General features: G+C 40.6%; 1 protein-coding gene across 2 annotated transcripts in view; it reads right to left on the bottom strand.

Annotated features, from left to right (window-relative positions):
- Nucleotides 1–12605, bottom strand: part of YIPF6 (Yip1 domain family member 6) — a 29130-nt gene extending 16525 nt beyond the window's left edge. Inside the window, exons 1-3 of one of the 2 annotated variants that reach the window (XM_008543776.2) lie at nt 12029–12605; nt 3529–3657; nt 2402–2480 (exon numbers count right to left, since the gene is read on the bottom strand). In XM_008543776.2, the coding sequence (XP_008541998.1) occupies nt 2402–2480; nt 3529–3657; nt 12029–12085 (265 nt within the window). In that variant the 5' untranslated portion in view covers nt 12086–12605. Of the gene's footprint in view, nt 1–2401; nt 2481–3528; nt 3658–11994 lie in introns of both variants that reach the window. The other variant, XM_070605401.1, reaches the window with a different exon arrangement.
- Nucleotides 12606–14481: the final 1876 nt, after the last annotated feature.

Here is a 14481-nt window from a genome sequence, read left to right as displayed (position 1 = left end):
AATCAAAACAGCATGTTACTGGCACAAAAAGAGACACACAGATCAATGGCACAGAATTGAAAGCCCAGAAATGAGACCACACATCTACGTACAGCTAATCTTCAACAAAGGAGCCAAGAACATACAATGGAGAAAGGAAAGTCTCTTCAATAAATGGTGTTGGGAAGACTGGACAGCCATATGCAAAAGAATGAAAGTAGATCATTATCTACGCCATACACAAAAATTAACTCAAAATGGATCAAAGACTTGAAGGTAAGACCTGAAACCATAAAACTCCTAGAAGAAAATCTAGGTAGTACACGTGACATCAGCCTTAGAAAGATCTTTTTGAATACCATGTCTACTTGGACAAAGGAAACAAAAGAAAAAATAAACAAGTGGGACTTCATCAGACTAAACAGCTTCTGCAAGGCAAAGGAAACCAGGAACAAAATGAAAAGACAACCCACCAATTGGGAGAAAATATTTGCATAGCATATATCCGACAAGAGGTTAATCTCCAAAATATATAAAGAACTCACACAACTCAACAACAAAAAAACAAACAACCTGATCAAAAACTGGGCAGAAGATATGAATGACATTTTTCCAAAGAAGATATACAGGTGGCCAATAGGCACATGAAAAGATGTTCAACATCACTAATCATCAGGGAAATGCAAATCAAAACTACACTAAGATATCACCTTACACCCGTTAGAATGGCTATAATCACCAAGACAAAAAATAACAAATGTTGGAGAGGATGTGGAGAAATTGGAATCCTCATACACTGCTGGTGGGAATGCAAACTGGTGCAGCCACCATGGAAAACAGTATGGAGATTTCTCAAAAAACTAAAAATAGAAATATCATATGACCCAGCTACCCCACTACTGGGTATTTATTCAAAGAACTTGAAATCAATAATTTCAGAGAGACACATGCACCCTTATGTTCAATGCAGCATTATTCACAATAGCCAAGATATGGAAGCAACCCAGGTGCCCATCTAGGGACCAATGGATAAAGAAGATCCGGTATATATACACAATGGAATACTGCTCAGCCATAAAGAAAGACAAAATCATCCCATTCACAACAACATGGATGGACCTTGAGGGTATGATGTTAAGCGAAATAAGCCAGACCGAGAAAGACAAACACCATATGATTTCACTCATATGTGGAAGATAAACTAACATATCGACAAAGAGAACAGTTTAGTGGTTACCAGAGGGGAAGGAGTTTGGGAGGTGGGCATAAGGGGTAAAGGGGCACATTTATATGGTGACTGACAAATAATAATGTAAAACTGAAATTTCACAATGTTATAAATTATGATGACCTCAATAAATTGTTTTAAAAAAAGATAATGTGTGGGAGGCAAGGGGAAGGCACTAGAATAATAGCTACCATGTATGTAGTGGCTACTAAATGCTAGATGCTGAGCAAGGCGGTTGATATTCAGTGTTATCTCTAATCCTCACCAACAGGTACATGTTACTATCTCCACTTTGACAGAGTAAGAGACTTGAGTCTCAGAAAAGTTAATCTGTCTTATCCAAAAATCACACAGCTAGTGATGGAACTACTGTTCAAACTCAGATTTGTCCACGCTCTTTCCACTCTACACCAGAGGTAGCCAATCATGTGTGAGCTCCAACCCACAGTCTACCACATTGAAAAAGATTCTGACACTGCGTCTAGTATCCACACAGTGATGGCATATTTGCCACATATCTGACATCTTTATATTACAGCTGAAATGCTGCCAAAATAGAAGGTACAGTCATGTACCACTTCATTGTAACTATTCTCAAACAACTGATTCAATTTTTCTGATAAAGGGTACTAAGATAACCAAGAATACTCAAAAATAAAAGGTCTAACAATTTTTAAGAATAAATTGTAAATAAGAGCATAATTTATTGCAAACACTGTTTAGATAGAACTCTTGAACAAAGAAGTCATCAGACTAAATGATAGCTCTGAAAACAGAAATGTCAATAAAGGTATTATTAATCTGTTAATCCTTAACGGGTATTAGCTATTATTCTAATTTAACATTTAAACATTTTGCCTTTCCCTTGGAGATTGTTAGCTCTTTGGCTGAACAAAGTCCCTGTGTGTTTGCAGCTTCCAGAAACATTTTTTGCAGTGCCTATTATAGCAAGTGAGGATATATATATAGTCTATATTTATTGATGAGGACAAGATATTATGCAAAATCTTCCAATCTCTGAAATTCCATTCTAAACTTTTAACTTCTTCCAAATTTTCATTTACATATTCATTTATATATTTTTTCCTCCTGCAAATGATGTCAGTTTTATAACCACAGAGCCTCTGCCTTATAAAGTACTTATGATAAGATACAGTGAGAAGCAGCAGATTCGCAAAAACCTCATATACTTACAATCTCTCAAAAGAGTATTACTTTTCCTTGGATATAAAACATGCATGAATTTTTTTCCAACAGCTTTTAGATCACGCATCTGAAAGACATAACAACTTGTATTGTGATGACCAAGGTTGCCAGGCAGAGCCCTCACTTAGTTTGCTAAAATTTCTTTTATTTCTCTCTCCTGAGAGCCCTTCACTGAATTTGAGAGCTAATAACTACAGTTTAACTCCTTCACTACAAAACCAGAGGGGTACAGTTTTTCTATTAACTCCTTTTTCTATTAACTTTTTTTTTTTTACTAACTTCTTAAACCAACATCTAATTCTTTACCATATCCACCAGCTCTGTTTTAATTTTTAAAACTCTGTAAAACAGAAATATTGCCCTCCTAATATGTTACTTAAAGAAACTAAAATAATAACGCTACTAAAATGTGCTTTGCAAAACAGCATCTGACTTTCAGTTTATACATGATTAGGTCCTAACGACCAATTAGCCTGTTCCCTAGCTACCATATTCTTCCCAATATATAAAATAAATTAATTTACAACATTCCCACTCAAACTGGTAAATAAATCCTAGAAGCCAGACTAAAAAAATGAAGACACTTGAGGAAGGGTACGGTAATACAAATATAACCTCTCAAAATGTAGTTGAGATAATTCTGTCCTAATTTTTTCACCTAGAAATTTCTTCATGTCCTTAATAGCTCTTTGTAAACATGATTTTTAATGGTTGTTTACCATTCCACCACATAGAGCTAGCATAATTTACTTAATGATTATCCCTTCTGTTGTTCAATTTTCCCATGTTATAAAGAATGCTGTAACGAACATCTTTGTATATTAACATTTTTCTGTGTTTTTAAAAATAATCTTTTATTTAAAATTTTTCCTTATATCTGGAGAAGCAGAATTATCACCTTTAAAAGATTTGGATATTTTAAGATTCTTAATACCCATTATAGCCAAACTGCTTTCCAAAAAGGCTATACCAAATTATTATCTGGGGAAGAATCTGAAATTTCAATAAATAAAATATATTGAAAATCAGTGAACCAAAGAAAAATATTACAAAGTGTTATTAGTTATTTAGTCCCATGATACTGAACAGAAGTTCTCTCAACTAGTCTAACTTACAATGGTATTCTGAACAGATTCATTTAATGTGGAGCTGTCAAATTCCCGAATGCGAGATCTCATAGGAATGGTGATTTCTCCTTCCACAGGGATGTCTTGGGAGATGGATATATCTGAAAGGCCTGCAAACTGAGAATAGTTAGGAAAAAAATTAACGCCTAAAATATACTGCAGCATTCCTCAAAAACATCATTATTTCCTAGAGAGTAGGAACTATGTTTTCTAATAGGGTTTATGCAGTCTTTTAAGTAAGGTATTAGCTCACAAGACATTAAACAATGCAGTTACCTAAAATTCTCAAATATTTTTTTAATTTAAAGAATGAGATGGCATATGATGGAAATTATAAAGTAAATGGCATAGACACTTTCTTGCCCTCAAATATTTGGTTTCTTTCAAGCATGAAATCTTCCCATGACACAGGCTAGCAAGATTGCAGAGCTATTAAAAAGTGACCTTTCAGCAATCACATCAGAGCATGGTCACAATTCTGTTGCACTTCTGGTCCTCAGTACGATCTAGTGGCCTCTGCTGGCTAAAAATGAGCATTATGTGAAGCCTAAAGGGAAACTGGAAAGAACAGGGAAATGGCAAAATACATCTTGATCTACACTCTTTTTACCAGGTTACTTAGCAACGACAGATCAAATAACATTTCCAAAATGAATTGCAAACTTTTAAACTCTTAAGTTCATCTGCCAAATTTGATTATTATGACTGAAACTCTGGAATCTTCAAATTCCTAAGAAAACAGAAGCAATCCCTCCTCGTATGGTTTTTGGCCCAGTGGGCACAATATTTAGTGGTCAACAGATGCAGGGAAATGAAACATGAGACAGTACACTGAACTTTTAGGAAGAACAAGGTTGTTCAAAGAACTTAACAATAACTTCTCAATCACACTCTTTATAAGAGAAATACAAACTAAAACTACTTGAAATAAAAATTTTCACCTATTAGACTGGCAAAAATCTAAAAGTTTGACAACATACTCTGCAGTGAACCTGAGGGCAAAGAGTACTCACACTCTGCTGGAGGGGATGCAAAATGGTACTACTGAAGATTAACCTGGCAATATCTAGCAAATTTATATATAGATCACCCATTGACTCGGCATTGCCACTTTCAGGAGTCTAAAGTGGCAAAAATACAAAGAGACATATATGCAAGGCTCTTCATTACAACACTATTTGTAAAAGTAAAAATATGAGAATAACTCAAATGCCCATCAACAGAGGACTAGTTAAATAAACTATAGTATGTCCACATAATGGAGTACCATGCAGCTGTAACAAGGAATGGGAATATTGCTAAGATTTATTAAGGAGTGTTAAATAAAAGAGCAGCATGGAGAAAAGTTTGCATATATACTATCATTTCTCTAAAAAAAAGAGGGGATACAAATATAGATACATGTCTGAATGTTATCCTTTAAATGTAAGAAATGTGTAAGAAATAAGTCATATAATGTGACTTAAGTCATATGTAATGTAAGAAATAAGTCACATGATTTTGTTTTAAAAGAGGCTTCCTATTGAGGAAAGGAGGAAATAAGGCAGAGGAGACAGGGAGAGTTGCTATGCTTCTTTGAATACACATTTTTCTGTATACATGACTTGAAAGTAGATAGTTTACATAATTATGAAACAAAATTAAAATTTAAAAGCAGTCCCTATAACTGAAAGAAAAATGAACCAAATGAACCTACTGTATGTTGAATTAAATACACAACCACACAGAGAGTAACTATTTCAAGTGACTTTACAACACTGTAATTTGACTTCCAGTTAGGATGTAGAACGCTAGAAAGAGCATCCCTCCCACCAGAACAATAAGAAGCTAGATAAACTACAAAATCTAACTCTCCTTGAGCCCATCAGAGAGCTAAGGCTGTAGCACAACCAAGTAGCCTGCATGAAACCTAAGGAAAGACAGGTACTTCCAAGAAGAGATGGGACATGAGCACTGGTTCATTTGTAGCAAAAGCACAAGAAGACCATGACACTAAGCATCACACAGATCATTAAGAATTCAGCTAAAATTTAAAATGAATTGCTCAAGGTGAAGTGTGGACTAGTATGAGAGTACAGAGCCCCTGGAAGCATCAGACACAAGGGGAGTTCCCACCCACTTGCAGGCTCTTCGCTACAGACTTCCATTAGGACCAGGTGTGGGGGAAGAGAGCGGCTGCCACTCCTGAGAAAAGCACGAAGCCCCGCTCAGACTTTTCTCCCCTACGGAAAAAGAACTTCACAGCTGCTGAGGGAAGATCAGCAAACCCTGCTGTCTCCAGGGCACAGGTGAAGACCCACTGTGGCTGGGGAAAAAGGAAAGACAAATTTCTCTACTCCTGGGGGAGGGGTAGGAAACCATCCTGAGGCCAGACCATTAGTCTCCCTCAGTTGGGGAAGAGACAGGATCACTGCGAAAGTCCCACCCAGGAGACCAAGGGACCCATGGCCTACCTAAAATGGAGGCTGGATCAAGAAAACAAAGAATCCCCCCTCCCAAGTCCCCCAACCAGGCTAGCAAATATGTAGTAACAAGAAACAGCAGTCTACTAGGGGTGCTAGGGGTGAGGCTAGAGCTTGGAGAAAGAGGCTCTATTTTCTGCAAGGGCAAAGGGAAGGCAAAAAGCTGAGCGTGGAACAGAAACATTAAGAAAAACAATGGGATAACCTAGCACTCACCTTAAGTACAAGGTAATAGGAGAGGAATTTGAAGCTGGTGATGCATTGAAGGTTCCCATAGCAAGGACAAAACCCAAACACAGTTCAACTACTGACTAGATCGACTTAACCCCCACAGTAACAACTAGCAGAAAAGATGTGCTATTTCCAGGCAGTCTCTACTGTTCTCTATGTGATGGCCAGCATTCAATAAAAAATTACTCCCCACCACAAACACATACACACACTAGAAAAAACAACCCACTGTGACAAGACAAAGTAATCAATAAAACTGGACTCTGAGATAACCCAGATGTTAGACTCATCAGGAAACAAAATTTAAGATGACTATGATTAATATGTTAAAGGCTCCAGTAGAAAAAGTTATATGCGTAAATGATGGTGAATTTCTGCAAAGAGACGGAAACTCTAACAGTCAAACAGTAATGCCAGAAATAAATGAACATAGTAACAGATGAAGAATGCCTTTGACAGCCTTATCAGTAGACTCAACACAGCCAAAGAAAGAAATCTGTGATTGGTCAGTCAAAATTATCCAAACTAAAACAGAAAGAGAAACATTAGAGGAAACTGGGTGAGGGGTATATAGAAACTCTCTGTACCATTTTTGCAACTTTTCTGTATGTCTAAAATTAGTCCAAAAAGGTTAAAACAATACTCCAGAAAAAAATGTGGTGGGGAGATAGGTGAAATAAGAATAGCAGAATTTTGATAGGTATATGTGGTTTATTATATTACCCTTTATTTTGTTTATATATTTGAAAGCTTCCATAATAAAATTTAGAAATATATCCTTCCTTGTTGCTGCCATTCCCTCAAACTACTCTCCTTCCTCGTCTCTTCCATGGTCAAACTGCTCTTCACTCCTCCACTGACTTCATCCTTTGTAATCTGGCACTGGCCTCCCCACTGTACTGATACTGCTAATAGTGACCTCATAATTACGAAATATAAGGATCCTTTCTCAGTTTCACCATCTGAATACTCTTCAGCGCTTAATGTGTAAACCACCCCTTTGTGAAGCAGTATTCTCTCTTCACTACTATGACACTGCCCTTTCAAACTCCAGGATTACTTGTGTCAAGTTTGCTACCGTTAGGGGAGGCAGGGCAGTGCAGAAGGAATGAGCTTTGAAGCCAAACTGTGCTCTGCCCTCCCTTGAAAAGAGCACTGCTATTAGATAATACCTGCACAGCACCTAGCACATAGTCAATGTCCAACATACAGTATTTGGAGAGTATTGATTAAGAGTATAGGCTCCTGGAGCCAGCCAGCCTGAGTTCAAATCCCAACTCCATCATTTACTACTGATATTGAGCAGGTTCCTTAACCTCTCTGTGCCTCAATGTCCTCATCTGTAAAACTGAGATAATGGTGCCATCATCGCAGGGTTGTTGTCAGGAAGAAATGTATTAATACATGTAGAGCACTTAAGAGCAGGCTCACTGCAGGGGCTAGATAAATCTTAGCTCAGGTTCAAGATTCCCAGGGAGTTGATTTCAGTTCTGTCACTGTTGTATAATAAAGAATCTGGCTGGTCTTTGTCTCCTATTCCTGGAATGTAGCCTCTAAACCTTTTCAATTTCCTAAATGATAGTAGTATTTTTGTTGTCCACGGTGGGCCCTAATAGTTTAGCTAATAGGTGAGTCATGGTAGGCCCCTAGACAGTTTATGCTAACAAGATGACTCAGCATGGGGGCTAACCACCCCAGAAAGACCCAACACAAGATTAGAAGGTTGGGGCTTTGAGTCATGTGATACAAACCCAGCCTCTGGAGAGAGAAGGAACCAATAATCCAGTCAATCATGCCTACATAATGATACCTCAATAAAAACTCTAGATACATGGGTGAGCTTCCCTGGTTGGCAATATTCTGCATATTGTCACACATTGATGTGTCAGAAGGGTAACAGGGTCCTGACCCCACAGGGAGAAGAAAAGGAAGCTTTGTGTTAGGGACCCTCCTAGATATCACCCTATGCATCTCCCCCTTTTGCTGGTTTGGACTGTATCCTTTTGCTATAATAAAACTGTAATTTTAAGAATAGTGCTGTCCTGAGTTCTGTGAGTCATTCCAATAAATTATGGGGTCTAAGGGGATCATGAGTATCCCTGAATTTGTAGTCAGTAGGTCAGAAGGGAAGGTGATCCTGGGAACCTCTGAATCTGTGGCTGGTATGTGAAGTGAGGGCAATCTTGTGGCAGACTGTGCCCGTAACCTGTGAAGTTTGGCCTAACTCCAGCTAATTGCTTTCAGAAGTCATTGCAGTCACTAAAGTGCCATTGTAACTCCCACCTTATCCCCCATCCCAACCCTTCCTCAGTATCTCTTCTCAGGAGACTTAGTGACATTGTTCAGTGAGCTGAGCCAGGATCTGTGGCCCTCCAGCCCCACGTATAACAGAAAGGACTTCCAGGCCCTCAGCTAGTAGACCATGCTTTTTGACTAGCCCCTCAGTGGAGACGAAAGGTTACTTGGCCCCCATGTCCCTCCTCCCAGTGCAGGCAAGTTTGTGCACATATATGCACATGTGCACAGAAACACACACGCACACTTTGCTGCCTTGCTTGGGCCAATGAGGAGAGAAGGTAGAGGCAGGGCCAAAAACATACAGTAAAAGCAGGGACTGCAGCCTTAAGAAAGTGGTTGAAAGCAGATGGATTATACTATTAACCAAACTCTTGGAGAGAGAAAGAGGGGGGTCGTGGCATCAAGCAGGAACCAGCTCAGTCCCTGAAGCCTGGTTCCAAAAAGTGAGAAGGGAGTGGCTAGTGGCATGGTCTCTAGCTAGCCCCTTCACCTGGGACCAGCTTCCTTCCAGACCCTAGGCTACAGCCATTATTATAGTTCTTTTTCCTGCTTCCTAATTAGGCAAGAAACAGGCATTACCCAAGATTCTGTCTTTTCAACTCTATGCAGATGACTCCTAAATCAACATCTAGTCCTGACCTCTTCTGAGCCCTGAAGTCCAGGTTTTAGAGTCCAACTGCCTGCTGGGTATCTATTGGATGACCTGCCAATAGCTTAAACTAAATATGTCCGAAAGTGAATTAATCAACTTTTAGGCCCCTTATCCCCCTTTTATGTATTTATGTTCAGGGCATCACTATCCTCTCATTGGTCTATAGCCTTGCTTTTCAAAATGTGGTATTGGGTGCAGCAGCAGCAAGACCTAGGAGCTTGTTAGAAATGCAGAAACTCAGGCCAGACCTACCAAATCAGAATCCGCAATTTAACAAGATTCCCCAGATGACTGCTATGCACGTCGAAGTTTGAAAAGCACTGATCTAAGACACATTCTCCCTAGCATGCAAACCCTCAAGGAGTCTGCCTTTCTCAGATCCTGGTCTCTCACCACTGCTGTAGCCCAGGTAGCCATCACTTCTTCCTGAAACCACTGCAGCAGTTTCACTGCTCTCCTAGATTCCAGACATTCCCCATGGTAACCCTTCCTCTATCAGGTTGTCAAATTCATGATTTTAAACGCTTCCCTCTTCAAAAATTTCCACTGACTCCTCATTGCCTATTAAACCTCCCAGCTTAGTAGTCAATATGAAGAAACAACACTTATTTGCATGACTGTTATGTGCCAGGCACTCTACCAAGTGTTTTACATGTGTTAACTCATTTAATCCACCTAACAATCCTATGAGCTAAGTATTACAGTATCTCCATTCTACAGATGGTGAAACTGAGGCATGGAGGGGTTTGGTAATTTCCCCAATATCCCACAGCTTGTTAAATGACAGAGCTTAGAATCAAACTTAGGCGATTTAGCCCAGAGCACACATTCCTAACCACTGTTCCATACTGCCTCCCTAACTCAGTAGCCTTATCTTTTAAGGCTTACCTCCTAATATTTCTCCATGCTTAGCTAAAGTGATCTATCTGTTGTTCTATAAATACATTAGCACCTCCCAACCTCTGTACCTTCCCCAGTGAGAGGCTGTGTAACATTAAAGGAAATAGTCTGGGCTTCAGAAGCAGACCTAGGTTCAAATTTCAGGCCTGGCCACTAACTGGTTATGAGACCCTAGGGAAATCATCAAACCTCTTTGAGTCTCATCTCTTTATCTGAAAGAAAAACAGAGTTAAAAAACCATGTAACTGAAATGGTTGCTATGAAGTTTAGAAAATATGCAGAGGATGTCCAACACAATCCTGGCACATAGCAAGTGCCCAATCACTGATAGCTCTTATGGTCACCTAGAATTTCAAATCCTATCCACCCTTTCAAATACAACTTCTACCTCATAGCTTGCTTCATCACCCCAACTGGACATGATAGCATCTTTTAAATTTCGTTAATATTTTATGTGTAACTTTCTATTAAATACTGCCTTATTTCGGCATTGTACATTTGTCTTATCCCTACAAATTAGACCATAAGCACCTCAAGGGCAGGTCATTTGTATTCCCTACAGCAACTGGCATGGTGCATTACCCATTGTGGGAGTTCAATAAACATTTTTGAATAGAAGTGGATTGGATACTAAGTAAGGAGTGACCAGAACCACTGAAAATAATTGAGGAAAGCTTCATAAAAGATGGATGGGGCAGTTTAGATGAAAGACAGTAACTAAAAACAGCTAAGCACCTATAACTATGTCACGCCATGCACTATGTGTATATTAGCTCATTTAGTACTCTCACTAATTCTGTGATGAATTACTACCCCATTTTTCAAATGAGGAAACTGGGGTTCAGAGTGATTTCCTCAAGGTCACAAGCGCTCCGTGAGAACTTGGACCTACTCTCTCTCATTGCTGTATCCCCTAAAAGAGTGCATGGAACATAACAGATGCTCAATAAAATTTGTTAAATGACTGAAGAGATGAACAAATAGAGCTAGTAAGCAGAACCAGAACTAGAACCAATTTCACCTGACTCCCAGTTCAGTCCTCTATTAAGTTGCCAATTTAAAACAGAGGAAAGGGATGTACCATTTTTTTGAGCAACTGCTATATAACTAAACATTGTTCCAGAGGAGGAACTTGGGGGCAGAATGTAGAGTTAATTATTCTCTTCAGTTCATGGCACTGATTGTATTAGATACCTTACATAAATTATGTCATTTCATCTTCCTAAAAACTCTTTGAGGCAGGTATTTTTATCTCCATTTTACAGGTGAAGAAACACTCTCCATGAAATGAGTTGCCTAAATTCACGCAAGTGGCAGAGTGGGTGATTCCAGCCCAGGTAAGTTTAACTCCAAAACCTGTGTTCTTAAATACTTGTCCAGGCTTTGGGCTTGTACTTGCGGTGGATATCCTATCCCCTGTAAAGACAGGAGCAAGAGCATCAGGAAGAGGATTGCAAGGAGCTAAGACAGGAAGGGCAAGGATTAAACCAAGAAAGACTACCGGGGTCACTGAACGAATCAATAATCAAGTTATAACGTCCCATGGGAAGCAATCTTTCATTAATCCTAGAATGCTGCTACTCCAACAAACGCTAGTGACAAGTCTTGATAAAATGCGGGGCAGCAGGACCAAAGATACTTAAGAAATCACCTAAAGCTCGGCACTTAACCCAATGTAGGGGACGACGACAAGCCCTGAGAGTATGGGAAAGGAAAGTGAATGGGAGTTTCACGAGAAGGTGTGGAAGGCACGAAGAGGGCAGGGTGGAAAGCCGTTAGCTCAAAGAGCAGGTGCAGTGTTGGGACTGGTTCTGGCATCGGGTACAGGAAAGCCCTGCCGGGAGGAAGGGGTCTGGCTCTCTCACGCCACGAGCCCGTCACCCGACTTCCTTAAGGCGCACTCTGCCTCACCCTCGGTCCCTTTTGTCGAAGATCCCAAGCTCACCAGGGGCCTGGGCGATGCTGTCCCCGGGTCTCCTGGAGACTCCGCCGCTTCCGCCATCTTGGCCCTCCTTCTCCCCGGTCGCTCCCACAGGCTTTGCGGAACCTGGGACGTGGAGGCCGCGGCCGGTCAGCGCGTCATCGCGCGACGGCTGCGTCACCGAAAAGCGCCTAGCAACGGCGGCGGACCCGGCCCTTCCTTGTCCCTTGTCCTCCGGTGTCAGGGACAGGTCCGTGTCGCCTCGCCTCGCTTCCTCGGGGCCACGGGTCCCGCCAGACACGTTGCCCTTTAACACTCAACCCCGATTCTCAGATCGCTCCGTCGGTCTCGGGACCACGGCTGCCGTCTCTACTGCACCGCCCCCACGCACCCGGTTCCGGCTCTCAGGAGTAGGCTCGGAGTGCCCGTCCCCAGAGCACAACTCCTCGTGGAAAAAGCCTGCTCCTCCCCGGGCCGCAGGGAAACTTCAAGTTTCCGTGCTCCTGAATAAAGAGATCGAGCCCACCCTAATCAACTTCCCTCTGCCGTTGCCCCCTGCCGGCATCTCTGCGCTTCTCATCCAGCTTCCTAGCCGCTTCCCACTTCCTCGACGTGTGTAAACTAATATACTGTCTCCACACCGACCTCCAAGATTACTTTTCTCCCTCACTCCATTTGAGGGGAGGGGAAGCTTCTCTATATACCTTGGCCAAAATTTTAATCCCACTACAACTTCCAAAGTTGCTGAGCGGTCTCGGGCAAGTACTGAAAATGTTCAAGATCTAAAAAAGGGTGATTATTTTAAGAATAACTTTTTGAAAAAAACCCTGCTTGTCCCAACCTCTATTCTCTACTTCATCCCGGGCCTTTTTCAGTGTTTCTGACTCCAGTTTACCTCCGCACTAGGCTAAAATAAGGTCAAGAAATACACCCATTGTTGATGCAGCAGTATTCTGGATGCCAGAGTGCCCTTAGGGGATGTGAATACCAGTTTTCCCCTTTTAACAAACAGGGTAGCGGATGGGTGTGAAATAAAGTGCTTTGTATTTTTGGATAAGCAATCCATGAAAGCACCCAAGCAGTAAAGTCAAGGAGAAAGAACGTGGAACGTGGTGAGACAAAATTCCCAAACTAATGGAGTTTGTGTGTGTGTGTGGTGGTTGTCTCGTTTTGTTTAAATATTCTTATAATTCTCCTTTAGACCAAGCACATTTTCAGTACTTGCACAAATACTGATGGTAGTGATATTAAAATTTAAGCCAGTAGATATGAAAACTTTTTTTAATTTCGAGAGTATATTATATATAATTCCCCAGCCAAGGCCTCAGCCTCCCACACCCACTCCACCCCTACCGCTCTGACCCCTGTCCTGATTTCCAGCGCTTTGGATTACCAAGTCCCTTCCAGCTTCCCTGAGATCATTGATAACCTCTTCTACTTCCTTGATAACCTCCAGAATTAGTTCTCTCTCCCTAAACACAAGCTCCAACTTTTCTACCACCCAACGTCATCTCTTGGCCTCTTTGCCACGCCTTTCAAGATAGCCTTGATGCTGGGTTAGGAGGAAGACAGGCCATAAAACAATTGTTGAGGCAGTCCATGTTCAGGTTACTTTGGCACTATTTCAGACTAAAAATTCCAGTTTTCCTCATTTAACTAATAGGATGGATGTGAGATAATATGCTATGAAGAAAGAAACTCAAGAAGGAAGGTTGGGGAGGAAAGGGGCGGCATAGGGACAAGCTCCTAAAATATAAACTATTTTATGTTTTTAGTTGCAAATATATCTCACAAAATTGCCAAACTAACTCAGTATTCTTTGATACACTTACATTCACTACCCTCTGTTGGATACAGCAGAACTCACGTGACTTGCCCAAAATTACTTAGAAACTTTGTACATTGTGGAAGTAGGATTAACATTTAGGCCAATAGGAGAACTTTTGTTAGTTGTTCTAAATTACAGGACAATACAAGGTACAACTCCATTCAAATGACTGGAAAATATTAAGGAAACAGGCAGTTTTCTAGAAAAATGGTCAAAATTAACTCAAAAAGGAAGTAGGGAATTTCATTAGGACAAATTTTGGAGGAAAGAAATTCTAAATAGATGAAAAGCAAGGTACAGAATAGTTTGTAGGGTGTGCAAAGGGAATATATAGCCATATGTTCAAATATTCACAGACTGTGTCCTCATAGCTACACAGACACTGGGAACAGAGGTTGCCTCTGAGGAGAGAACCTGAGGGACTATTTACTGACTTTCAAGGGAGGACTCTTCCGTGTATGCCCTTTGACGCAGTTTGAAATTTTTACCATATGCATGGGTTACTTTAAAAAGAAAGTTGCCAGAGATCTATCCTCCCCTCTACCCTCAAAGTGCTGGATGGTTTCGCAGGCTATTCATTCAAGCCTTCAAGGAGCAGATATTCCTACACTGTATGAATTTTTTCACAGAGAGTAAAGGAAAGTTTACA

The sequence above is a fragment of the Equus przewalskii genome, chromosome X (genome assembly GCF_037783145.1).
Source record: "Equus przewalskii isolate Varuska chromosome X, EquPr2, whole genome shotgun sequence".
Taxonomy (NCBI): Eukaryota; Metazoa; Chordata; class Mammalia; order Perissodactyla; family Equidae; genus Equus; species Equus przewalskii.
The sequence above is the reverse complement of the archived record's forward strand: the minus strand, read 5'-3'. Positions and strand labels throughout refer to the sequence as shown.